The 26,945-nt window shown below is 41.9% G+C and overlaps 1 protein-coding gene across 3 annotated transcripts in view; it reads right to left on the bottom strand.

Annotated features, from left to right (window-relative positions):
* The window catches only part of trrap (transformation/transcription domain-associated protein), a 79,545-nt gene that overhangs the window by 15,842 nt on the left and 36,758 nt on the right, over positions 1-26,945 (bottom strand). For all 3 annotated transcript variants that reach the window (XM_051417460.1, XM_051417461.1, XM_051417462.1), the window contains 20 exons: positions 25,659-25,872; positions 25,287-25,415; positions 24,254-24,403; positions 22,028-22,227; positions 21,486-21,607; positions 19,617-19,830; positions 19,233-19,412; positions 18,754-18,900; positions 18,272-18,391; positions 16,030-16,317; positions 15,512-15,649; positions 15,087-15,199; positions 14,492-14,627; positions 12,033-12,224; positions 9,314-9,509; positions 8,453-8,571; positions 8,152-8,298; positions 6,947-7,047; positions 4,922-5,123; positions 3,303-3,464 (listed from right to left, as the gene is read on the bottom strand). In XM_051417460.1, the coding sequence (XP_051273420.1) occupies positions 3,303-3,464; positions 4,922-5,123; positions 6,947-7,047; positions 8,152-8,298; positions 8,453-8,571; positions 9,314-9,509; positions 12,033-12,224; positions 14,492-14,627; positions 15,087-15,199; positions 15,512-15,649; positions 16,030-16,317; positions 18,272-18,391; positions 18,754-18,900; positions 19,233-19,412; positions 19,617-19,830; positions 21,486-21,607; positions 22,028-22,227; positions 24,254-24,403; positions 25,287-25,415; positions 25,659-25,872 (3,270 nt within the window). The remainder of the gene's footprint in view (positions 1-3,302; positions 3,465-4,921; positions 5,124-6,946; positions 7,048-8,151; positions 8,299-8,452; positions 8,572-9,313; positions 9,510-12,032; positions 12,225-14,491; positions 14,628-15,086; positions 15,200-15,511; positions 15,650-16,029; positions 16,318-18,271; positions 18,392-18,753; positions 18,901-19,232; positions 19,413-19,616; positions 19,831-21,485; positions 21,608-22,027; positions 22,228-24,253; positions 24,404-25,286; positions 25,416-25,658; positions 25,873-26,945) is intronic.

Below are 26,945 nucleotides of genomic sequence, written 5' to 3'. Positions count from 1 at the left end.
AGCAAGCCATGTAAATACTTTTTTATTTTTCTTTCGCTATACATTTCTTACATTCATCATCCGTTCGTGTAGTTGCGCAAGCTCAGACGACAATATGGAACGTGTTCGTCTATAAATACACTTTATAGGACCTTATATAAAGTCTTGAACATGCAGTAAAAGCTATGAACAAATTCTCAAACAGCTCCTTTATGTGGCTACAATAACAATTCCACACTTGTCACCAAATGACATTCCAACACATAAAAGGGCGACCGCTGCGACACAACTTGGCTATCACTGTGACTGTACAAAGCGAGAGCCTAAAGGTAGAACATAAGCTGTGACAAAGCTCCCCAAAATTCTACACAGGCGAGAATACAGATCTGCCATTTTTTTAAACCTATAAGCAGAGGTAAAACAAGCTCTGCCCACGGTGGTTTCTTTTTTGGAACATGGTAGCAGTCTGAAAGAACGTTCTTTTTTTCATAAAATCTGAGAATAACATATATTAAGTAATTAGGGATTATAATCCAACTTTCTGGTTTCCTGGCTATAGGCCCACTGCATATTGGTGGAAGCTTCTCTCAGGTCTCAGAGCACAATTTCATAGGCTGCAATTACAAGATACTTGATCCCTTCTAGACCATCTATATGCCTGCAGGGTGAAAGGGATACCTCCACACCTCAACAACAAAACTGAGCTAAATATGACTTAAAGTGGGTCGAGGTGGAGGAGGAGGGATATACAGGAGAGAGATGAAGGATGAAAGAGAAGAAGAATTTTTACAATTTAGCCTAAAGCTAAATGGATTTTGGACCCTCTAAGCTTTAACTTATACTATTATATCCACATTCCTCTGACATCTAGCCCAGGTATTCAGAGAGAATCTCAAACTGCACAAATCAAGATTACACAAGAACTAGCTCAAGTATAAAAGCTGCCAAGGGTGACAATGGGTTGGCCTAAAGCAAACAGAACATACTGCAGTTCTGCTTGGACCAGAATACTAAATGAGCTGTTCCAGATCTCGGCAAGTTCAAATTCTTCAAGAAACTCCCTCAATCCATGTAAGCCACAACTCTACATGGTCAATCTGTGATGTGATGTGCTGTAAAGGCACCAAGGCAGGGGAGACAGATCGGATTAACTAACTGGTGAAAGAGGCTGCTGCTGTTGTAGGTCTAAGCCTGTACAGCCGGGAGATGATACAAAAGAGAAGAACGAAAACTATTATTACTTTGAACTACATCTAGAAAAACACTTTCCACTTTTTCAGTGTTGATGTAATTTAGCTATGGAGCACCTTTAGCTACCACCAAAAGCCTTTATCTGCTCTTTTATGGTTTAAATACAACCATCTGTATAATGCTTCCAGTACAAAAAGCCACAGCCTCAGTCCTGGAAAAAAAGGTAAGTTATTGTCATCTGCTTCTCCTGCAAGCTTGCAGAAATGTGTCATTCTACCAATATCTAAGTCAAGTGAATACATATATGGAAACTGTAGATTTAATAAGTTGAATGTGGACACATTTTCACACCATATACATATACAATATTCTGCGAATGTTTACACACTGCCATCTCTCATATTTCTAAATTTTATGTATTGGAAATACAGTGAATGTGTTTTTCACGATTCTCCTTTTCAGTGCTAAAAAACACAGAAGAAGAGTCAAGGGGTAACGGAAAGAAGGAGTTCTAAGTGGCATCTAACAGCAACATTAAAGATGAAAGAGGAAGGAAGGCAGAGAGGAAAAGGAGGAACCAGAGATCAGCCAGCTAATGGGAAGATAAGAAATGTCATATTTTGGCAAAGTTGAGGTGGGCCGAGGGGAAGAGGGCGAATGGTAGACAAGGAGGAGGCAGCGAAGGAGGGTGGGAGAGCGCGTGTGGGGAGAGGTGTCGAGATTCTCTGTTAACTTCTGATTCATCTTCCCGCCTGCCCCCAGGCGCTCTTCTCCTCACCTTCATCAATATTTCAACATACGTTTTTTAAACATCCCGCCGCCGCAGAGAAACTCTAAATAATTCAGGCGAGTGGCAGAGACAAAGCCTGCCATGCATTAAAATGTGGGTTTCTCTTTACATAAAAATGGGGATGAAGAAAGGGGTGTCAACCTTTTACCCTTCAGTCATTACGGGGTGACGAGGCAGACCAAAGGGGGGGGGACTGGATCTCTGTAGATGAATAATCTCTACAGTCACCCACTGACATCCATTCATATACATGCAAAAGGCAGGTACTGGTTTAAGTGACTCAACTGTAACCAAGAGGTCACAACATTAATCACGGTAACAACTGTGTGTCCTGTTCAGGTGTCCTCTAGATACACAAGACACCTAACCTTAACGGATTATATAAAAATCCAAGATAGAAACATATATGCAAATGATTCAGTACGTTTCCGCTGTTCATTTATTTAACAGCTAACTTGCATTAAGCCAGTTTGTTAATGAGCTTAACAACCAAACATCAGTGTGATGTTTCCTCTTTTTAATGCTAAAAAGTAGAGAGGATTCCCAATTAATTCCCAAGTAATCATGCTTCATCACACAATCTGTCTTTCCATGATACTACATCTATGTCTTACACTACCCACTTGTATTTTAAAACCCCGTCTCTTCCATCTCTTCTTTTTATCCTCCTCCACACACACTCTCTCATATCCTATATACAATATTCCTGCTCTGCTGAGTGGATGGCTGTTTGTTATAGCAGACTACTCTTTGAAGATCACCCTCTTCAAATTGTGCGGAAATAATACTCCATTAAGCAAAGCAAATTAGTCCTCGTTTTAATTACTAGCTCTGTTCCCGCAGTGCGGATGCGTACAATATTAACTTTATAATCATTTCTTGAACAAATAATTTAAAAACCAATTCACCAGAGACTGGTGAAAGCCAGTAAATTGCTGTAAAAGGGACAGTGAAATAATCTGAATGCTTAATTTGGTAAATAGAAAGCAGGAGAGAGGCCACTTTGGCGTGAATGCAGTTAATTTATCTTGATTAGAAAGACGTGCATGAGACTAATGCTAACACACCAGCCAGATGTGCTGCCCCGAACGGATGAAAGAAGCCAAGAGAAAAAAATATGAATGATTGATGGGTGGAGCAGACATCCAGACATGAAACTGGAGAAGACAAAATGAAAACACAACAAGGGGGGGGAAGATGATTTTAAAACTAAACTAAAATTTGATCCTTTTTTCACAGTATTTTCACTAATAAAATGTTGACGAGTCCAAAGGGATTTTGGCTGAAGCACAATGAGCATCGAGATCTGGCATTGGGATAGGGAGTTTTGTAGAGGCCTCACCTGGCTGATTAGGTTGAGCAGAGGTTTGCCTTCTGAACCAACCAGGCAGGTCAGGAGCTGTGGTATCCATGCCAACCACTGTATGGGCGGGACTCCAATGCAGTACTTGTCCACAGCGTCTGCCAGGGTGTTCTTGTCATCAAAGCTGAGCAGCCACAACACCTACAGATGGAAAAAAGAACAGAAAAAAAATGTGAGAATGGGGTGGGGTGGAGGGTGAAGACAAGAGAGACAGATAGGAAAAGAAGGAAGAAACAAACAACAAATTAAATGCAACACTCTGGTTATTCCTGCCAAGGCAGTTACATTAAAATACTCCATTCACAATAAAGGAGCTGCTGTAAGACACCAAGTAGCAAGAGGTAAGGTCTCTGTCATTAATCAGACTATTGCTGCTTCCCTGGCCCCGTTCACAGCAGGAGGGGGCTTGGCAGTCCTTACTATGATCAAAGCTGAGCCAATGTGGAGGTGATCTCTCCTCCCCTGGTGTGCTTGTGCGTGCATCTACATTATGATGAAGACATTAACCCCACTCAACCCCCCAGGCTCTCTTCAACGAGCCAACCCGGGTACACAGATTGTGTATAATTACTGATAATGACTGGTCATCTCACTTCACCCATCAGGACTAAGCACTGCCAACCCAGCTTGGCAGCACAATACCATAGGGGGGTCACCAGAAAAACATCCAATTAGACGTGTAGCTGGTAGCAGCCATTATTAGAACAGATAATGATAGTAATGCCCAGTGCTAACACTGGATGTGGCACGACCGTGTTTATTATTTATAAAAGGCTGACACTGAGGATGAGTCCTTCTAATCTGACTTTTGTGTGGCTCTTTGAACACAGAAACCCAGCAGGCAGTTTAGTAAAGTTCACAATTTCCTTACAAGGTCCTTCTGTGCTAACCTCTAGAGGGACTGGAGGGGCTGTATTGAATGAGTTGGTGTGTGTCTGTGTAAGAAGGTGGGATGCTTGTTAGCAAGGAGTCCATCTCTTTACCTCCCACACAGGGCTTACTCAACTGGTAGCATTGGTCTGAGTGTTAGAGAAAGGTCGGTCCATGTAGAGGGTCATGAGATTGGAGTATCAGGGGAGGCCATTAGTCTGTTAACCCCCCCCCGTGCCAGAGGATAGCCTTCACTCCACCAACAATCTACCGTGGGAACCCATCCACACAGTCTACCGCTGGACTATAATCGATCAAATTACTACTCCTCTGCTTGTAACTGTGGCAGAGTCTGAGGGGGAAAAAAAGAATGCCTTTCTTCTCATCAGCACCAATATAATATAGGGGATGGATGAGGTGAAGAAACTCGGGACTTGAAAGTGACCTTGTCTGAATAAAAAGGCCTGACTGAGGGTACCGGTTTTAGAGAAGCGGGGGTTCAGTGCAGGAGTGGTTGCTGACATGCTTCTTTCAGAGCAGTCAACAAAAAAACAAAACAAAACAAACATTCTCACTTCTAAATCCTTAACAACTGGGGACAAGAGATAAACAAACAACAACGACTATGTTGCCAGTATCAGCATTTCACAAGGAATCTTCACATTTTGCCTGAAACACTTGAACATGGATGATCAAACAAAAGGCCTTCTTCTCATTTATGTGATCACCTTTGCTAGGTACTTGCGGGACTTGCTCTCATTTTGGTGGCGGCAGGCATGGAGGTAGCAGGTAATAGCAGAGACTCCCAAGTGGAGCTGGCGGTCTTTGACGAAGATGTTCTCCAGGTAGTCGCCCCACATGGCCCAGGCCTTCACCAGAACATCGTGCATCTGTACCGCTGCTGAAAAGGCCTTATTGGCCTCTTCTGACCTGGAAAAAGAAGGGAGGGAACGTGGAGAGAGTTAGAAAGTGAGGGACAATCTGACGGTAACATAGAGCTGAAAGAGATGGATGCAATTACTTGTGCGGAGAGGAGGGTTAAAAAGGAGAAAGATGGAGTGTGAAACAGATTATGATGATCACATTCTGAATGATGTACTACACATCAATAAGCACCATATTTCATTTGCTGTAATCTTCAAGGCCTTTCCCCTCAGCATTACAGAGTAAGCATTTAACCCAGCATAAATTAATGTCACTGAGGGTTCAGGATTTTTGCTATATTGGACCTAACGCTATCATACTGTGCAGATCAATCAACTTAATACTGGGTGACATATGAGCTTAACATCTTCCTATTTTATCAGAAATGACAGAGCCCCAGCAAGGTAAAAACCTCCGTGTAATGGCTATATTTATCTGTACACAAATACATTGACCGTGAAGAGCATCACTACAGCTTAGCTAAATCTGCAGGCTGATAAACTTGAGAATCCTTGGAATTTTTTATCCCGGTACTGCAACCTAGTAGTCACAGTTTCTTAAATAGCAGGCAAAGAAATAGACAGGTGAAATCTGGCAGGGCCCCCCAAATTTTGACTGCAACATTTATGCTGACAGGGAAATATATTCTGAATCATCAGCTGTTTTCACCACGCCAAGAGCCTTCTAACCACTCGTTGGCACGCAGTTGGAATAATTTTTACACACCTTTCAGCCTTTGATTAATAAATAAGATGCAAGAGGCACCCGAGAAGCACCACTCTGCAGTCAAAACAAGGAGACAGGCCTGTCAATGAAAAAGCCTTACCGAGCTACAGTTGGTAAATGGACCTCCATTTTAGGAGTGCTTCCAAAACTACTCCCACTTACTTGCAGCGAAATGTCTCCCAAGCCAATCAATTAAAATGTGTTATTATAAAAGGCATTTTGGCATGTGATTAAGAAATGGGAGCTTGATTGCTATGGGAGTCAGAGCCGGAGACCCTCCAGTAATACTTAATGGGGTTGCCTCAGTCACTTTGCCAGTGTTGAAGTACATTAACAGTTTCTACTACCCGGCTCAACAGGAGCACAGGCACCCAACAGACTGTCAAATATCTGACACCCGTTTAATTGAATGATCCCAAAATCCTCAACACATGTGGTTGCACATGCACGCACACATACACAAAGTGTCTCTCAACCCCTAACCCCCACTCTGCTGTTAATTCTCCCCCGGTGTAGGGGAAACTTAATGATTGCAATAAACCCTGCTGAGGTGGAGGCAAGTTCTGCTGATCCCAGAGATTCCTGCAAATTGCCTCGAGTTAATTATTGAGCTGCATATACGTTTAATAAACCTTCCTCAATTTGTCTTTCACCCCACAGGATGCCATGTCACGTCAAAGATGACGGGTGAAAGGAGGGGTGCTGAAGGGGAAGAGGTGTTAAAGACGTGTGGCTGTGGGTATCCAGCAAACCATAGAGAGTAGTTGTACGCTCCACAGGCAACCCCTGCAGCCAAAAACACATTGCTGACAGTGTCACAAACTGATGACACAGACGTACATTAATATCTAAGCCACGTCACGGGGGTAACCTAGTAACATAATCTCAGAGGTGCGTAAGGCCAGAAGTTCCGATTAAATATGACTGCCATGTCCTGACGGGATCAAACACCCGTGCAGTGCTAAGGGACTACTTACGCAGTTTGAAGACAATGCGATAATAAACAAATTATGAATCCAAAAGAACAAAAAAGGTGAAAGAAACAAATCTAAAGTTTGCTACAAAGTGGCAAGAGCAGACAGTTGGAGAACTGATGGACATACTTGTTGATTTGAGCCAGGAACATGCCCTTTAGAGCGTAGAACTCAGCCGTCATCTCCTTGGTGAAGTACTTCAGGTTGGTTGACTCTATCACCTCCAAACCCTAACAGACAGGGAAGAGAACAACACAGGTTTAACTTCACACCAAACTGCAAAACAGAAACTTTCATGGATGCTAGGGAGAGGAATGGAGAAGAAGATACCACAACATTCTGTTTTAGACAGGGCCATAATCACAGGTGAAAAACAAACAAACTGCTCGGTATTCATTAAGAAGTAAGAAAAGAGGTGTTAAGGGGACTAAACTTCCATTATGGTGAGGCTCTGATTAGGTGTCCCCTATGTACTGCTGTGACAAACGATGTGTAGCAGGAGAGAGAGACAGAGAGAACCAGAGGAGATGAGATAGAAGAGAGAAAGAAAGAGAGAGAAGAGTGTCTACTGGCACTTTTAATGACTTGTGGTGTGCTGAACTGCTTCTATTAATCAGAGTACTCCATGGGCTTAAGAGCAAGCTCCTGTGTTACACTCTCTTATAAGTCTCCCTGCTATAACTTGTCACCTAGAGGCACCCCAAACACTTCTTGCTCGTACTACTTTCCCCAGTCAGAGTACCACTAACTAGACCTCCAGCTACTACTAACAGAAATCAACCCAAGTATTTAAATCACACTAAATGAATCAATTGTGTTATTCTTCAGTAGAGGCTGGCTTATTTCAAATTGGAGCATGCATTACCACGGTCCAAATCTCTTGCAGCTGTGCTGCATTATGGTGCAGGTGTTACATGGGCATGATATATTTATCATGTTTTGACGACACATAATTAGATTGTACAAACTAAATGATTTTTGCTCGTTCTCGTGTGTGACTTTGCCAATGAAATATTTCATGAGTTACTTACGAGCAGAAATATAAATGTTATGTTGCTATGTTGTTAATAAAACCAAGTGATTTTGAACATGACAAACACACTCGTTAACACACTGACATCTGAAATATATTATTCATTATGGGCAGAGTTCTAGTCAACAATCCTGGAGTGTACGGTAGATTAGACCAATTACGTGCGACTATTGTTTATTGCCACACTTTCACTGCTTTCAGTTTTCATTTTCTAAATATATGCATCCATATTGTGTATAGGTTAAATAAAGAAATAAACAGGTGAAAAAATATAGTATAGAAGAACAGGTCATATTCTTACCTGCATACACTCATTCTTGCCCATGACACCAGCCAGCTGCAAATAACATTTGACCTGCTGTCTGATTTTCTGGAAGCAGTCAACAATGGGCACTGTGGGGATGGTATGGATACGACTCAAGATGTCCAGAGCCACATTCACCAAACCCTGGGGAAGCAACAGCGTTATTTGGTTTCACGAACACAATTAAAAAGAAGGAATTATTAGAGGAAAAACAAATGTTAAACTTAATGTTGTTTATTGATTCACACTTGTTTTGAATTTATCTGCCTACAAAGAGCTCACAAGCATAAACCAGTACCTGTTTGCGTCCTATCTTGCCATACTGAATGATAGCAGAAGCCGAGGCATGAACTCCCAACATGGCATTGTTGTTGGTTGGATCGTGCTGTGTGTTCGTCTCGTAAGCAGTCACTATAGCTGTGGACAGAGACAAAACAGTAATGAGCATGGCTTTTCTCTTTATGCAAGTGTCACATTTGAAAAAGTAAACTAAAAGAGGAGTGCTTAGAGCAGTATGAACATTAGGGAACTTCTAGCACTCTGAAAGATCAGCTGTCAGAGGAGCAGAGGAGGGCACTGGGGACACTAAACGTATTGAACAGTAAATGGGCCATGGCGATGAATTTCATCAAGAAAATTCCATTTCACTTTAACATAAGTTTGAAGGCTGTCACGTATAAATGAAGTGGATTTTATTGGCATGGTGCTGCAGAACCAGCGCTATCATTATTTCAGCGCTTCACAGTGCGAGTTGGAGCTCAAGTTGCTTGAGACATCACATTTTGCAGTGGCTGCCTCTCTGAATGGTTTCAAAGTCACCGCGGGAGAGAGCTGAGCACTGAGCAAGGTAAATATATGTGTGTGTCAGTGTGTGTGTGTGTTATGTCCTGCAGTGAGAGAGAGAGAGAGTGCTTTAGCAAGATGACATTTTGAAAAGTACAGAGACCCTGAGGGGGTTCTGCACATCGTGGCCTTTTAAAGAAGACCCCTTCCTGGAACGAGTAGAAACCTAAGCAGCAATCTGAGAGTGTCTTCATGAGAGTGTCACCCTGTAATACTTGTACAATGTGTAAAAAGTCATGCATGTGAACATAAATAACAACATCCCTGGTGTCAAACTTGACAAGCAGTATCGGGGCTGTGGGAGTGTGTGTCGGACCTTGGTAGTGGTGCTGGCGCCACATGAAGATACTGCTCCAGTGGGACAGGTCATCAGAAACAATGGGCAGTCGGTTCCTCCAGGTTTTCACCACAGTCTTCATGTCATGAAGGCTGGTGTTGCGGCCCAGGTTGGCTGGCTGAAGCCCTGCATTAATTTGGGCCGCTTCTTGCAGCTCAATGATCTGCTGTGCCGCCTGGGGGAGAAATTAGTAAAGTAAAAATCAGCTCTCTATCTTTATGTATATTACGTACAGTATCATGAGTATCTTGACCACACTCACTTGACTGTGACTCTTTTATTTTGCATGCAAGGTGGCAGATCTGAAGTATCAGCCAAATGCTTCTCACGCAACATTTTTTGTTTACATTTAACATTTTGTGTTCCCAGGCTTTCTCTACAATCTGCTTCAAAGATTTGGTCCAGACAGTATACCAGCTGGACTTAATCTTGTTAATATTCTGTCTACACATCTCAACAAATGTATGTTACTAGCCACATTTCCTGCTCAGTTTGCACTGCATTACCCACATGGTATCCACATTACTTTTTTCCAAGTGCATATCATGTAAATTGTTTATTTTCTTTTTGTGTTCTGTTGATGCTTCAGAAGCAAACAGTTTTAAGCTTTTCTTGCTCTAGGGTGTTTTGACATGCATACTAAGTTTTTTAGTGCAGGGAGCCGTCTTGTGCAGTTCTGCCTCATCTCTCTCCCATTGTTTCTTGTTGTCTTCAGTGTGTGGTTCACTGCACAATGAAGCAGAAAATCCCTAAAACATCAAAATGAATTCAACGAGAAGGAGTAAGAAGATAGGGTGATAACATGGTTAGAAAGTGACTATAGTGTGGAGACAAGGTTTAAGTTGAGAAGTGGAAAGATGGCGTGGGAGATGTGGACAACAAGGATCAGAAGATGGATGGAGGGAACAAGAAGAAAGGTGATGGTAAGAAAGAGAAGGTGTTAGACTGTGTTAATGGGAAAAAAGACTGTGTGAGACTATAAGGTAAAAGCATCGAGTGTAAAAAACATAAAAGATGAAGTGAAAGGCAGAGACTGAAATAATGAGAGAAAGAGCACTGTTAGGGTATTGACAGATATGACGACAGAAGACAATGCAGGGGCTTTTCTCCTCTAGGTCACTGGCTTACTCAACAACCCCAGCGACTGAAAGCCTCCACAAAGGAGATGGATCAAAGTGGCCAAACACATTTACCTCTAAGGACAGCTAGATCAAAAGATCTCAGAGCCCTAAGAAAAAACAATGCCTTCTCATTGCCTCTTGTAGTACAAACATTAACACACATTATTTGACACAGTTTCCATTGCATTTCCTTTTTCAGACCAACTGGACTGAATAATTAAGAGAAACCTGGGGTCCTGCGTGTATTACATATCACAAAACACTTTGCAACAAACAGTTGCATTAGAAATACACCCCAGCAATATTTTTTTATGCCACCAACAAAATTTTGACTGGAAAATCACTATGTCTTTCTAAATTACTCGAATAGTCCGATGTGCCACAGAATAAAGGACAAGGAGATGGGAAAATGTGAAAATGATAAGCGAGGGCTTCTATCTCATTCCGTGATAAAAAGCCTCATTGATTGGTCCAAAGCCTCTCTGTGAACATATAATCAATCATTCCATTATAACTACTCATCAATCAATATTAATGCCAACCCTCATAATCAATAGCGTGGTTGATAATCCATTGATCGTCAGTCACTGCTAAGGGCTGGGATTTGATGATAACTTGATTCAAATTTGAGCCCTACTGTATTTGCAGAGTCTGGGCTTCTCATTCTCCAAGGCTCATGGAGTTGTGAATATGAGATATAGAGTTTGGAATGGAGATTTACAACAGGCCGCTTGGCTGGGTAGAGGAATAAATAGCTTGTTTTCCCTCGGCTAGGGTAAATAATTGGACTGCACATATGCGAGCACACGCACACCAAAAAAAAAAAAAAAACACGCGCACACACACACACGCACAATAACAAAGAACGTAGTCATCCAATTCAAATACCCATTTTGAAAAGATAAATGTAGTGAATCAGAGCTGTGCTGAAGACTTAACCCCCCCGCTCCGAAATCAAATCTCCCAAAACAAAATAAATTAGGCAATACAATATTTTTCACAATTATCTGTTAATATCAGCTGATGGCCCATTTCTAACCTTCATTCAGACCGTCCCATTCATCATGTAAATGTAATTCTGCTGCAGGTATTTAATCAAATGGTATCTGATGGCAGGGAAGTAATTACAGCTATTCTAAACTAACTCTCTTCCATCCTCTTCTTCTTTTTTCTCTCTCTTTCTTTCTCCTCGTGTCCACCCTATTCTGTTCGCTCTACCTTTTTCAATTTCCATCACCTTAGTCTCCCTTCTTTTCTCCTTCTCCTTTTTCATCTTTGCCCCTGTCTATTGTAATCTCTTGCAGTGGAATCAAAGAGGCTTAAAGGTTGCACTCTTTTTTTTAATCATCTATCTCAATTTTACAAAAATGGAGTGAGAGAGGGAGATAGAGGCCGTTATCAGCAGTTACTCAACAGCACAACGTCTCAGGGCTACTGATGATCACTCAGGATGCATCTCTTCAAGTGCTTATCACAATAAACTGACTTCTCTTCCTGGACTCCTGACTGCTGCGTCTGTATAAATAGAGCCATTCATAAAATAAATAAATAAAAACCTCTGCATTCTGTATACTGACCTGCAGCAGTGGCGTGTGCACATGGGAAACTATGTGCGGCAACCTTCTCCACTCACGGATGGCCAGGCTGGAGGCCATCTCCACCAGTCGCTCTATGAAGTTCAACTGCTGCTCCTCTGGGTGGCAGATGGCTAGGTAGCCACGGTGCATGTTCACCTTCCACGCCATCTCCTTAGGACAGCTCAGCTCCACCTGGAAATTCCCACAGAAAGTCAATTTCCATATTTAAACAAACGTTTAGAGTAGATTTTTTTTTTTTTAACTATAAAAAGTATTTGTTTTTAAAGGGTAAATGGTAGGTGATCATCAATATTTTTAAGGATCAATATACCACTATCAAATTAATTGGTGTACTTTTGTATAACTACAATAAAAATATCAGATCATGGCCAGGATGCTTAGTGTCACACAAGCAATGGTTTTAATATCCATCTTCTGAGTGTTAGTAGTTTCCCTCTGCATTCATCTGAAGAGCATAAATGTGCTGTAATTTGTTTTTTCCATCAGCCTTTTACTTATTCTATCATCTCCCATTTCTAGAAAATCAAGCTCTACTTGTGTTTGCACTGGAAAATAGCTTCATCATCCTCCTCTATGTTGAAAAGCAATCCTGCGGTTTTCTTGCGAAACCCATACTGGCAGCATACGGGATAAAACGCTGTGATAAAATATTGAGAAAATGAAATCTTGTGAAGGCTGCCAATCTCCTCAACAAATACCTTGTTTAAGGTAATACATTATGTATTTTTTCTAATCCTCAGTTTGCCTACAGTGTACCTGTAGACAAAACATAAAGACATGTCCATGTTAAGACTGACTGATGTTAGAATTCAGCAACTAGAAAACGTAGATTTCTGCACGTAAAATAACCCTTTGCAGTCATGTCGCATTTTTCTTTTGGGAAGAGCTGACTGAAGGCAGCAGTTAGTTGCAGAGACTTAAATAAATGTGTAATTGGTGACATATCTAGATTCAGATAAACAGTTGGTGTACAGTATATATTTTCTATGTTTGTCTGTGTTAAACAGAATAGCACACATTCTTTAAAGTGTTGGGAGCGTGGCAGTTTTAATTAAATGTAAACATTTGAGGGGAAAGGGCCTATGACACTTTCCTTGCATTATTTACTACTTGGACAAATACACAACAATACTGTTTCCAATTCATTTTATGAATGGTTTCAGCAGGACTTTTGCACTAATGACTAATCAACCAAGTCTGACACGGAAGTGGAGGAGTGGAAAAGGCCCTGCTATTGATTAACGCTGAGTGCATTAACAATAAACAAACAACAGCCCAGGGGAGCCTGCTACGTCAAACCTGTGGCTTGCTGTTGTGTGTTTGTAAGCGAGAGAAAGAAAGAATGAGAGAAGACAAAAAAGAGAAAGAGAATGAAAAAGCCTAGGTGTGTATTTGTATAAGCTCTTCCGGTGTTGGAGAAAATTACAGTGATCGGTCAAAGCGCACTTATCAGGGGTGACACTTGATGAATATCCTGGAGACAGGGCCGCCCTTATCAAGAGCCAGCTTTAATTGAAAGCAGGGACATTTGGACTTTGCCTCTGAGGTGGTGAGCAGTGGGCAGGCAAGCAACTGAACGCCTTGCTCTTCTCCTCCACCATAAAACAAATCACCCTGCAGCAGATGCCGGGGTAATTATTCACGCACACAGCTGTCGTAAATATTAGCTGCTAAAACCAGAGCTGCAGAGCGAGGGATGAAGAGATGGAGGTGGAAATAGAAGAAGAGAGGGTAGTAATGACAAAAAGAAAACCAAGTAAAGAAGAGAAGTTGGAGGAGTAAAAGACAAAAGAAAGAGAAATGGGTACACAGAGGAAGGAAGGAATGAAACACAGAGGAAGGGATATAGCAGAGATGGTACTGCCATCCAGACAATTTAATTAGGTGTCACCTTAGGACAGAGCGGCTCAATGGATTGGTTCCAAGTCTCCTTGAAAGAGCAAAGCAGGAGTATTTGTTATATGTCAGGTACTATCACACGCTCACCACCCGTCTACACTTTGTTTTAGGAAACATGAAGCCAATAAATTAACAGGCCAAACAGCTGAACAGCATTTCCACAGCTTTACGGCCAGCTCTCTCATTCTCCCCAGGGGTGTGGTGTTGTGGAGAGGCTGGACAGTCCCAATATCAAGTTACTATATTTCACACTGACATGAGGTCTGGGCTTAATATACAGCACTGTACCGGAAACCAGGAATAAAATGAAAAAAGTAGAGTTGGGTCTCTGGTTCACCGGGTTTAAGCCTAGAGGCTCCACTGCGTCTGTGATTGTGTTAGTGAGAACTTGTGGTTATAGTTTCTATTTTCTGTCAAACTGTTGGGGGTTACTGCAACCCTTGGGAGGCAGTAGAAGCGTGCATGCATGCATGTGTGTTTATGTGTGTAGAAATCCAAACATGAATACATTTTTAACATGTTAATATCACACTTCTCACCTGTACCAGAGCCTCCTTCATTGCAGCCCAATTGGAAACCCGCCAGGCACACTCGAGCATGAGATATGGGTTCGAGTGGCCTTTGGACTGGCCATATTCTGTCAATGGTTCCCACTGGTTCAATTCCTTAGAACAGCTGGACATGGAGACAAGGGAGATGTTTATGGAACTTTAAACATTTGATGCTTTTAAATGTGCTTCAGCTGTGCAAATTTTAGATTACTTTTAGATTTTAGGGATTAAATGTTTCATTAGTCCAATTCACAGTGCATCATTTGGGGCCAACACCGTGGGAGGTTTGCCTGGCTAAAAATTCATTGTTTCATTTTGGCCTTTTACAAACTCCTTCTGGGTTCTACACATTAGCATAGACCCCTTGGGGTTTCTTAGTCTCTTCAATATAGTGTGTTTCTCCTTTTAATTTTATGAATGATTTGCATGGTAAAATACACCAAATATTCAGGGTAAAAATACACTTAATAGTCGATATATTGTTTCTGAATGCTCTTCTGTATAATTTGTGCTATATACATATATATAATCTGCTGGCTCTCTATGTGCCCTCCAGCATCTTTTTCTGTTCTACACATCTTACCGTATCCAGTGGTCCTCCCAGAGCTGGTACTCAGGGAAGATGGCTGGGGAGACGTTGCTCCTCTCGTGCTCTTTTCTAGCCTTCTCCATTGCTTTCTCGTAGCTTTCTTGGGCCTGAGCAGACACACAAAATGTTTTGTAAAATGATTATCAGTGCACCACGCCTGCCTCAATGCACCCTGCTGCAACATTTTGTCAATCCTCATCGATATACAAAATATTATAAACACCTTTAATTAAATCAAATACAATTTACCCACAACACAAAGTACAGCTTCCAAAATGACAAAAAAGTTCAATAACACCTTCATGGAGCTAGGTTTTATTTGGAGGATGGTGAAGCCTATTAATTGGAAATTGGAGTGTATACTGAGTCATACATAAATATTAAAGTGGCTAGTGGTTTCCTTTCAAGCTTTCACTCACCTGTTCAAAGAAGCCATGCTGCTCGTAGGCAATGGCTGTTGCGGTCTCTGGAAACTTGCACCTCTTCTGCCACAAGCCAGCCCACATGTCCTCCTCTTGGAGCAGAGAGTAGAGCTCTGCCAGGGAGTCCAAAATCTCCTATAGAGAAGTGGAACAAAATATAAATGGCAGCAGAACAAATTGAAAAATCAGAATGAGCACAGCTTTGTTAATGAGTCCAGTTCAAAAAGGATAAGAGGTAGATTTGCCAACTTTAAACGCTGCAACATAAAAATGACATACAAATACAATTCCAGATCCTCATTAATGGAGGAGAAGATATATAAAAAGTTCAGTAGAGGCTTTAAGAAGCTGACCCTAAAATATTTTCTTTAGTCTGTTTAGTCTTTTCCTTACAAAAATATCCTGGAGGAAACACTGGTTTTCATTTGTCAAGTTAATAAATATAAGGGGACACTCTCAAATAAAAAAAACGATTGTGCATAAAAAAAATAATAACTTCACGCTAAATACATTACCTGTTGAGGTGGTGTAATGCTCTCTTGCTCATAGAACTCAGTGCTCTGCTTGGGTTTGCTGTGCAGGCTGAGGCCCTTTTCAAAGGCCTGCTGCTCCAGCATTAGAGTGGAGCGTAGCCAGAGGTTGTGTGTCTTTCCCAAGTACTTCAGCACACAGGGGCGGATGGGAATAGGAGGCACACACTGCGACATGGCCTCCACAAAACAGTTTAGGGCACTGGGCTGGCAGTCCCTCTGGGCCTGGTGGCTGCCACTACACAGGAAAGGACTCATTTCTCCTGACAAAGCCTGGAGAGGGGGGAGAGAGATCATTAAGCTACCCAGTTTCACCTAAGCAGCAGTGCACTGATATAGCATATTGATAAAGGCATTCTGTTGCATGTATGTGATGCAACACGATGCCTTTTTCCAGTAAAAGAGAGGAAAAGAGAGGTAAAAGAAAACAGTTAAGATGAATGGGAAGGGATACATGACCACAAGAAACATAATCAACAAGTCATTGGAAGTTCATTCATTTTATACAGAAATTAGCAAATATGATTTAATATGCAAATGGCGTGTTGTGTTTTTATCCACAAATATGAATAGTCAATATTGGAAAATATTATGATCATGGAAGTGATAACAACCATTTAACCCAGTCATACTTACACATTTTCAATTAATTTAGCACTTACACATACTTTTATTTAAAGTAATGTAGACATTTTGAAAAAAGTATTTGTTTGTTGTTTGATCTGCACAGTATGCAATCAGAGCCTCTCTGAACGCCCATAGAATAGACTTTGGGTATGACCGCAGAGCAAGTGCCCTGATAATCATGACTGACACATACTCAGAAATAAATGATGTATTGGTAATGAATATAATTTTCACTGCCCATTGACAGAATGGAATAATTAATGCCTTGATGGTCACTTTAATTAGGCTTGTGGTGGAGAGGGCCAAATTCATTCCTAAGAGGAATATGCTTTTCTATCCCATGTAATAATCAGTTAAGGGATATAAAGTCTGAGCAGCAGTAATCACTCTATTTTCCCCATAGACTGAGCTGAGGAAAGAATCAGAATAAACACATGACATATTTATGACTTCATGTCTGTCACAGGAAGAAAATTTGACTGCATCTTTCAGATGTTTTAGAGCTCAATCACTTCAAATCAAGGTCTTTCAACAAGTCTCAAAATACTCTATATGCATCTGGTTTGTTAAACTCATTACAGCTTCCCTCCTTCAGCTCTCTCGTTTCCATATTTAGCATAAATGAATCTGTCCTCATTAAGTGGAATTGCACGTTTTGAGAGAAATAGGATGGCCAAGGTCAGAGTTACTGTCAGCTTGCTAACGTCACTGATAAGATGCAGAAAAGGATGTAAGGAGCGGATGAGTGTGTGTGTGTGTGTGTGTGTGTGTGTGTGTGTGTGTGTGTGTGTGTGTGACTCAATGAGAACAAATTGGCAAAGTCAAAAATACCTGCGTTATTGGTTTATATTCTGAAAGAGACTTAACTGTCACTGTGGAGTGACAAAGAAGCATGCATTTCTTTCCCGTATAAAATATTACGGGAATATTCACAACAGTTGTCATATTTTCACCCATCATACTTGCAGCAACACTAAAATATACATTATATGCAAAAGTTACCTAGCTCTGTGCTTCTCTGCTTTGGGTGTAACTACGTAGAGGCCAGTAAGCCAGTGTTTCCTCTATGTTGATTTTGGAGCGGCGGCCCGCCGCTGTTAAATTTCTGCCGCCACGGTATCATTAATGGGGCAGACGCACAATGTAGTCACGGTTGCCTTTTAAATGACCCTGCCGACATAATGCACCCCCGTTGGCTGCCGCTCACATTGCAATTTAACAACGAGTAGAACTATTCAGAGGTTATTGGGGCTGTCCAGTTTAACTCCACATACTGTTGTGTTGATGTAGTTTATTGTCAAAACGTTCGCTTTCTTCCAAGTCGACTATTAAACTAACAGCTCCACCAAAAACGTCACCGCGGTGGGTCCGTTTTAATTGGACAACGTTCAACTTGTCAGTTCTCAGCTCCACGTCCTGATATCAAACACCTGGAAACATTAAAACGGTAAATATATTTGTTTGTGTCGCAGCGAAGTGTCAGTTCTGTTTCATACGTAAAACGTTTGCCGGCGTGACGGGGGGGTGGGGGTGTTCGGACAGGCCTGCCGCCGCTGCTAAAAAAAATCCTAGAGGAAACACTGCAGTAAGCTATACTCACATGCTGCTGCCTGTCAGAGAGGATCTTCCACAGGCGAGGGAAGAGCTGAACCCAGGTCCTCTCAGCCAGCGGTGTGGAGATGTGACAAAGCTGGACCAGAGCATTCAGAAGTGCCCCCGTCTAACACAGAGCACAGAAAAAGGACAGTTGTTGACTCAGCAAGGCAGTGCTGTTCTTAAACCTTGTCTTCAGGGCTCAAAAGCACTACTAATTTTCTATTCTTCTAGGTGCATAATTGCATTTGACTGATCTCCCAGGTTAAAAATCAGTTCCTGATTTTATAGCTAGAATAAAATAAAATAAGGAAGTTCGGCATCTCAAACACTGCATTCTAATATTGCCAGTAGTAACCCCAGGGTAATAAGGGTAATTTTGTTAAATCATCCCCCTCAGTTTTGTCAAAATCCAGCTAGCTTTGTCAACCTTTCAGTGCATTCTGATCTGAAGGAGTACATGCTGGTTTTAAAAAGGACCAACCTTACCTTAACCTCCCGTAGTGAGTCAAGAAACTTGTCATGGCGGTTCGTAAGCATGTGCAGTTGGTTTCCTGCATCTCTCTCAGCCTGCTCCTTACTCTTTGGGATGGCTGTCTGGTCACCTGGTGCTAACTCTATGTCTATCTCCACATCCTGCCAGAGACCACAAGAGAAGAGAACAAAACCATTGTCTTTCCGGAGAGCTTTGACATTTAGTCTACACGATGGGAGAAAACGCTGTCTTGAAAGGGCATTTTATGACATTAACCATCAACAGCTTCAAGGTAATGGGTGACAGATGAGAACAGACACTCATTTAAAAAAAGACAGACAAAGTTTAAGTCAAAAAGCAAGGCATTAACTTCTTCTCTGGACCACAGTATGTAACAAATTCCTAATGGGATAATGTGCTAAATTATGTAAACGGTAAATGTCTCTTGATGCACTGTGGTGTGGGTGTGTTTGTGTGCATTTGTGTGTCCCACCTCCTCCTTGGTCTCACTGTTCTCTCTTTCTCGTGGCTCCTGCTTGACATGAGTTGCCATGGCAAAGGCTGCGCGGTCATGGCTGTCAGCCAGGTTGATGACGTTAGTGATAGACGGTAGCATGGACCCCTGGCAGCTGGTGCCGATGATGGTGTTTCGTTCGCACACTGCAAGCAGCAGCTAATAAGCGCAAACACACAAAACACAACAAGTGCAAAATGTAAAACAGAAGATCAGTGACCGTAAATGACACAACAAGTGACGGGCATGTCAAGAGTCTAGCTGAAACTAAAAGATAAAAGCAAGACTTCATCAATACATTCTTAATGTTGGATAAAAGGCTTAAAAGGCCTACTGAAAGATCAGAGGCAGCACTCTGTTTACCTCTATACACTGTTTGATCCAGAAGTGGCTGCCCATGGCCTCCCAGTTCTGAGAACAGCATATGTAGAGAAGCCTCTCATAGACACGGCGCTTCATTGAGGCATCAAACACCTCAAAGAACTTGGCTCTGATCAGTGGCTGAGTGCAGCGAAGACCAGAGAGGAAGGCTGGCTCCAACTTGGATGTGATGTCACTTCCTGAAAGGCTCTCATCCCTGAATAATGTGATGGACAAAACAGTTACTTGACAGAGCTTGCATGCTGGCTCTTACCCATTTTATTTCCATGATTCATGAAGGCAGAATGCAGGCGTTTTGTTGATAATAAAAAATGTAATTCACTTAGAACATCTGCTGTAACTAAAAGCAGTCACGGCAACGATGTAAGAGCCAAAACTACAGTGAGACAATGTGAAAACAGACATTTCTAACAAAACAAGTACACCCTGCAATAAAAGCTTATCATATTCAGGTTTTGTTGAGAGTATAGTAGAAATGTGCTGATTAATCGCTACGGTATGTCTGGAAGCTGTTTTATGATTGTTACCTCTGTTAACTGCATTTGTAAATTAATGACATTAATCAAAATTAAAATGTGTTTTTGTACAAGGAAAGAGTAATCTTTCAAAGAGCACCAGAAAAAATTTCAAAGAATTATCTGATTACCAGATTGAATCAAAATCATCAGAAGAATAGTATGAAAGTAACTGATTATTTACAGCTAAATTGTTTTCTGGTATTTCTGTGTCGCTGTAGATATAATCACACATACTACTAATTAGCATAATAAAGTTTAACCAATCTTGCTTGGGATTAAGGGGTTATTCACAAATATAGCAGGCAGGTAGGATTCCAAACATATTACAAGCACAAAAAGTAATCTCATCGCAACATTCAAACACAAGGTGCCAGCAACACGTTTAACCGTATCACTTAATACTCAGGACCACTGGAGCGTGAGAGGAGATGGCAGTTAACACTGAATATTGGGTGAAATTAAGTGTCTTTGATGTAGAGACACCAGTGATAGTAAAGCACTAACAGTCATGCATTAAACACTTAAATAACAAATGTAATCATTTCAACATTATCCTGCTGCACTGAATGGGCCTCATGGGTATGATTTGCATAGCGGAAGGAAAGAGGGAAGGCAAGGCTACCACAGCTGCATATTGCCCATATTTGCACCATTCTCTTAATCGCACATTGTGCTGGCACAGCTGCTTTATCATTCCATTATCATTACTTGCTGTCCATCATGGCTTTACGGCTCCTGTTAAATCTTTTGACATGTAGCGCAGATGGGATGGAGGGATACAGGGTACATGTGGCTGATTAAATGTGTATGTGCATAAGACAGAGAGAAAAAGAAGGCCATGGTTTGATGAATAGTGGGCAGTAATACAGTCTCTCCCCTCTGGCCCCCTCCTGTTGTGTGTCCTGTCATGAGTCCTGACACTACTGTAGCCCTCGGAAAGACCTTGGCACATTATCTATCTCAATATCACTACCTGCTGTCTTTCTGACCCTTTCTGCACGATCCCACACTTCTATTCTCCACCTTTTTTCTATCTACAGTTTCAATTTCTATTAAATAATTCCTCTGTATCCATGTACCATCAACTAATTCAAACAATATCCATCTATCATTATCTAACTTTCCCTATCCTTAATTTCTCTAGATGAATGGTACACTATTCTTTCTTCAAACCCCCTCCTCATCACCATTTTTCGTTGCTCCTTGACCGAACCTCCCATGTCTTTCCCAGCCTCAAACCCACGACCTTCATCCCTCCTGTTAAGATGGATGCAAGGGCGGCATAGCGTCAGTGGCACGGCCATTTGGCCATGTGATGAATGGCCGTAATTACCTGTAGACGTAATTAACGAGGTCCAAGAACTGGGCGTTTAACTCAAGTTCATCTGGAAAACGCTTCTCTATGTAGGTCATCATCTTCACTAGTAAGATGGACTTCTCACGCAGGTTGGGCATCTGGAAGGAGGAGTAAAAGAGGGAGGAGAGATAGAGAGAGGCAGCCAGAGGGGAGAAAATGTAAAAAAAAAAACAGATCATCTATTCTTTTTTTTTGTAACTGCATCTATCTGTCTGACTCAACCTTTACTGCTTCTCCTCCTACAGCTTAAAAAGAGAATAAAGACCAAAGACACATCTGTGGGTATTATGCTAATGATAACCTCAGTGGAAAATGTGCTTTGCTTGTTGTTTGTCCAAAGGTTTCACACCTTTTAAAATGAACTATGCTGATTCAGTTATCTGATTCACACTTGCTATTATCAAAGAAATAATGCGACGATCTGCTGAATCACACATTTCGTTTGTTTGTTTGTACCCATTTGTATAACTTCTAACGTTCTGAACTGTCTCCCTGAGGGAAAAAAAAAACCTGATTACCTGATTGGCAGCCATGGGAGAATTATTTTTCACCCACTCCTCAACAATTTTCACGACAGCACGGAGGATTTTGGGGTCTGGCGACTTCTCAATCAGAGAAGTGAGGATGACCTGGATGAAGTTCTTCCTCATTTCCATGCTCATGACTGACAGTCGAGTCTTCACAAGGTCAAGACTCAGCATTACCAGCTCACTGGTCACTGTGAGAAAAGAGATCTTAACAGTCAGAGGCAGTTAGCTAGTAGCTAGTTAAGAAACAGAGTCACATTACTATATACAATACAATATTAGCAATTTCAGAATTGATACTGATGGGATCTATGTGTTGACATTTGTGGAGTTGAGCTTGTCTTCAATATCAGCAAGCTAAGCAACCACCATATAGGAAAAGTTTTTGTTTTTTTCCTTTTTTTGGTATTCTAAAATCTAAGAACTGAAAATATTTTCACAGAAAGTGACGGAAAAAGCCAAGCTGGCCTTGAACACATACACTCACATCACCAATTCAGCATTTGGTATGTGAGTCATGCACTCATTTTTAGTGAAAGCAGCCAAAATACAACTTAAGTTTCAATACAATCGGGATGGAACTACTTCAGTTACGCTTATTAGATTAGTGAGACAAGAACAATCTTTAGAGGCAAAGGCCTTGCTGGTCAGATGACCTGTGGTCTTAGTCACTATAACTGTGCCTAGTGGAGAGTAAATGTCTGTGTTTCCCGATATAGTCATTAGGGTCCATTTTAAGCACTGATAGCATCTTAGAGCCATTACATCCCATCTAAGAAGTAGCAAAAGGAATTATGTGCTGCTTGACTTCTATAAACCTAGTGAAGCCAAGTTTAGAGAAGAAAATTAACATGGAACCTCAATGAATTTTGTAATAGTCGTAAGCTAAAGCTAAATAACCTAAAGCACTTAAACAACAACACTTAAGCTTGAACTCTTCTCTTTACCCTTGCTGACTGACATGGAAGGCAAGTTGTCAAGAAGTTCCGCATCAAACAGCATCTACCCTTTCAAACCAATAGCAAAACAGCACAAGGTGGCCATCTGTTTGCTTTATCCAGTGAGAGGCTAGGAAACAATACAGACTGGGAACTAGAGCTGAGGAACATTCCCTGTGAAACCAGACTATCTGTGGAGTGGATCTCCCCTGACCAAGTCAGCTATTGAGGACACAGCTGTGGCCATTGATATAGAACCTTTGATACAGTCTTTGTATGGAGCCAGGCACTGCTGAGAAACACTGGATATCTGAGCTCTAACTGAGTCTGAGGAAGGTCACAATATGAGTGTGCATGCGTTGTGTACAACTGACCTCACACACAGACAACCCCTTGTTGGATCAGGGCTAGGGAAAGTACACACACTAGCATTCCTGATTATATGAGCCTGCTGTAACTGCAGGCCTGTAGAATAAGTTCAACTGAAACGGCAGTTGATGTCTGGTGCTGCACAGTCTAGTGCATCTCGAAATATCTCTAATTGTGACTCAGCTGCCACTCAACAACTGGGTTAAATAAACAAGCCACACAGGGAGGGATACTGGGAGAAATGGGAATAGTGGCAGGTCTGAGTGTGTACATCAGTGAATTACTGTGGGGTTTGTGTGGAGACATGGGTATATCCATGGTTTTGAATTCATGCTAGAGTGTGTTTGAATGGTGAATGGTAAATTGACTGCACACCTTTCTAGGCTTCCAACCACTCAAAGCACTTTACACTACATGCCACATTCACCCATTCACACAGGGATTGCAAAGGCTCATCACAAACAGAAACTAATACTCATTTATACACATTCACACACCGATGATGACAAAGCATCAGGAGTACTTTGGGGTTCCGTATCTTGCTCAAGGACACTTCAAAATGCAAAAGGAGGAGTCAGGAGTCGAACCACCAACCTTAGTGGGCAAGCTGCTCTACCTCCTGAGCCATAGCCAGCGTTTTATACATTCTGGTATTGCTGTACGATTATATTCCAACAAACCGATACTTGGCACTCAAACGCAGTGAGGGCATCTATTTCGTATCAGTAGTGCACTACATAACTTGTATTTAACCAAATTCAAAGCTATACCTATCTAATTTACATTCCTAATACATTTGTCCAAGTGCATTTATATGTGGTCATTCTTTATACAGTATATGTGTGTGTCTGTTATGCTTGAGCCTGGTGTCCTCAATATCTTCCAACTGAATTCATATCCACACATGTACCCGTGCTGGTTTCGGTGACCCCTGGGTTGGCCTGCTGGGGGCTCAGGTGTTCCCGCACCATCTTCTGCAGCGAGCGCATGAACACCGAGATGAGGCGGTCGATGTAGCTGGCATTGTAACTGCAGGCTGACTTCAGGATCATCAGTGTTCCTAAAGACAAATGAAGGGAAAGGAGGATGATCAGAGGGAAAAATGGGAAATACAATAATCTGACAAGAAGCCTCAACCTCTGTGGGGCAAGGTAAAAGACACACACACCTGCAGTCAGCTTGTGTTCATTCACACAGCATGACAAGGACTTTTTCCTCTTTTTTTTGAGGGAATCTAACAAAAGTTACAGAGTGTCACAGAGCCAGAGATAGGTATGAGTAATGTCCCTCTCTGTTGCTGCTCCCTGGAGGGAAGACAAATGTTAGAATGTCAGCCCCCATCATATCAGTGCTACCTCTGTGCGACGGCAGGATACCACAAGCTTTTTATTGACCAAAACTGCCATTTTGGGAAACCATATCAAATAGCGTTACCTTTAAACTGCAATCCAATAGCCATTTGTCACACTGAGGGCCCTTTATTTGGAAAGCTGCTGTATATTTCAAGTGAAAAAGTGAAAATTCAAATAACTGTCTCTTTAGCTTGGATGGATAAAGCTTTAGGATAAGCTTTATCCATAAATAGTCTGTGACATCTGGGAGGATAACGGTAATGTCCGTAAAGGGAGGGTGGCCAAAAGCAGCAATCCTTCCCGAGACAACCTTTCCCAAACCACTGGACTGTGGCCTCCGTTTAAACAGAGCAGATGTTAGCCGGAGCAGCAGGGCCCATTGGCTTGCATTTTAACGACCCACTCACTGGCTTAATTGCTTAAAAGTGACTGAGGTAGCTTGGTTTTGTAGGGAAAAGAGTGGGAGTGTGAAAAATATTTTTAAAAAGACAGAGTTTATGAGCAACAAAGTGAGTGTAACAGATCACAAGGGGGTAGAGGGGGATAAATGGAATAAAGAAAAAGAGAGAGTGGGAGAGCCAAAGGTCTTACCAAAGAGCTGTGTGGGGTTAGTGTTGCTTGTGGCTTTTTCATAGTTGGTAAGTCCCTCATAGATGACCTTGCCCACAGCAGCATACAGACACTCCAATTCTTCATACTTAGATGCCACCGTTGATGTGCCTAGAGGGAGAAAGCAGTGTTTGCTTTAAACCAAAAAAAGAAGGGAATCTAAATCAATTCCTTACTTTTAGCACATGGCTTGATGACAGCAATGGACCAAATATTTTGCTATGTCTTCAGTGAACAGAGATGGTTGTTAATTTCTCGGACAACTCAGTTATGTAGTGCTTTCTGGAGTTTATGAGCATTGCTCGGCCAAGTAAGTTCCAGTTAGAATTGGGGCATTAAGCAGTGGCAACTTACTAGGCTCAGTGGGGAAGTTGCTCATGAGTCGAGATAAGAGGGAGTGGACAGCCCGCAGGACTTTGGTGTTGCCGCAGGTCATGCATGCTGCGATGCCCCGCTGGAGGGGTTTAAAATGGGCAAGGATGGCTGGGGACTGCAACACTGTCAGTAGGAAGCAGAGAATCTCCAGTCCAGTGCAGATGTTGGAGATATTAGCCTGTGCTGGCTGCTCCTGAGAGGACACAGAGTAGAACAATGGAACCAGTCAGAGGAGTAAAAGAAGTGTATACAGGAATTAAGTAGTCATTTTTATATTTTGTAAAAAAAAATACAGAAATATTCAGCTCCTATCATGCTTCTTAATGACTGTGATCCAGGATTACTTTTTTAACATAAGTATACAATCCCAAAACAAAGCAAGAAAAACTACAGTATAAATTCATCAGTAGATGCATTAATCATTCAAGTTTTTATTCCATATAAATTCCAGACAACTAAGAAATCAATATTCTACACACAGGGGTATTTCTCACACAAAAGAACCAAGGCACTGGGATCGCTGCTAAACCAAAGATCAATGGCCAACATCGGGCCCTAATTTTGTCTAAATTGCAATCAAGGTTTACAACGATGGCGGGGCCAAGAGGATAATCTGGGACAGATCCATGGCACTAATCTTGGCTAATGAACAAGGTGACTTCTGTGATAAGGCTCCTGGTAGATATTAGGGTAGTATTGATTTGGCACTGTATTAACAGGATGGGACCTTGTCTCTGGAGCCATGCAGATAGGACATACGCATGTATGTGCGTCTAATTGTGTGCATGTCTTTGTGTGCGTGTATCCCTTCCCCTCCTCATTTGCCCTCTCACGCCACTCCTCCTGACTCTTAATCACTGCCATGCCAGTACAATGAGATGATAAAAGTTAATCCGATTTAGAGCATTGTTCATTAGTCTGAGTAAGATGGCTGGGCAGGTAGAGCATGCTCCCAGGGGGACAGGGCCCGAGTGTGTGCGGCTGCATAAGACCTACAGAAAGCCTTGTTTGTCAAATCATCCCCATGGGATCTGAAAGGGCTGATTGTGTGTGTGTGTGTGTGTGTGTGTGTGTGTGTGTGTGTGTGTGTGTGTGTGTGTGTGTGTGTGTGTGTGTGTGTGTGTGTGTGTGTGTGTGTGTGTGTGTGTGTGTGTGTGTGTGCGTGTGTGCGCCCGTGTGCAGGCAGAGAGAAAGGAGCGGCCGATGCAGTGATCCCCAAAAGGGAACAAGGGAAGTACGTGACAATTGCCGGCGCATGGCGATAAC

This window comes from Dicentrarchus labrax, unplaced genomic scaffold (genome assembly GCF_905237075.1).
Source record: "Dicentrarchus labrax unplaced genomic scaffold, dlabrax2021, whole genome shotgun sequence".
NCBI lineage: Eukaryota > Metazoa > Chordata > Actinopteri > Moronidae > Dicentrarchus > Dicentrarchus labrax.
Note: the sequence above shows the minus strand (reverse complement) of the source record. Positions and strands in the feature narration are given on the sequence as shown.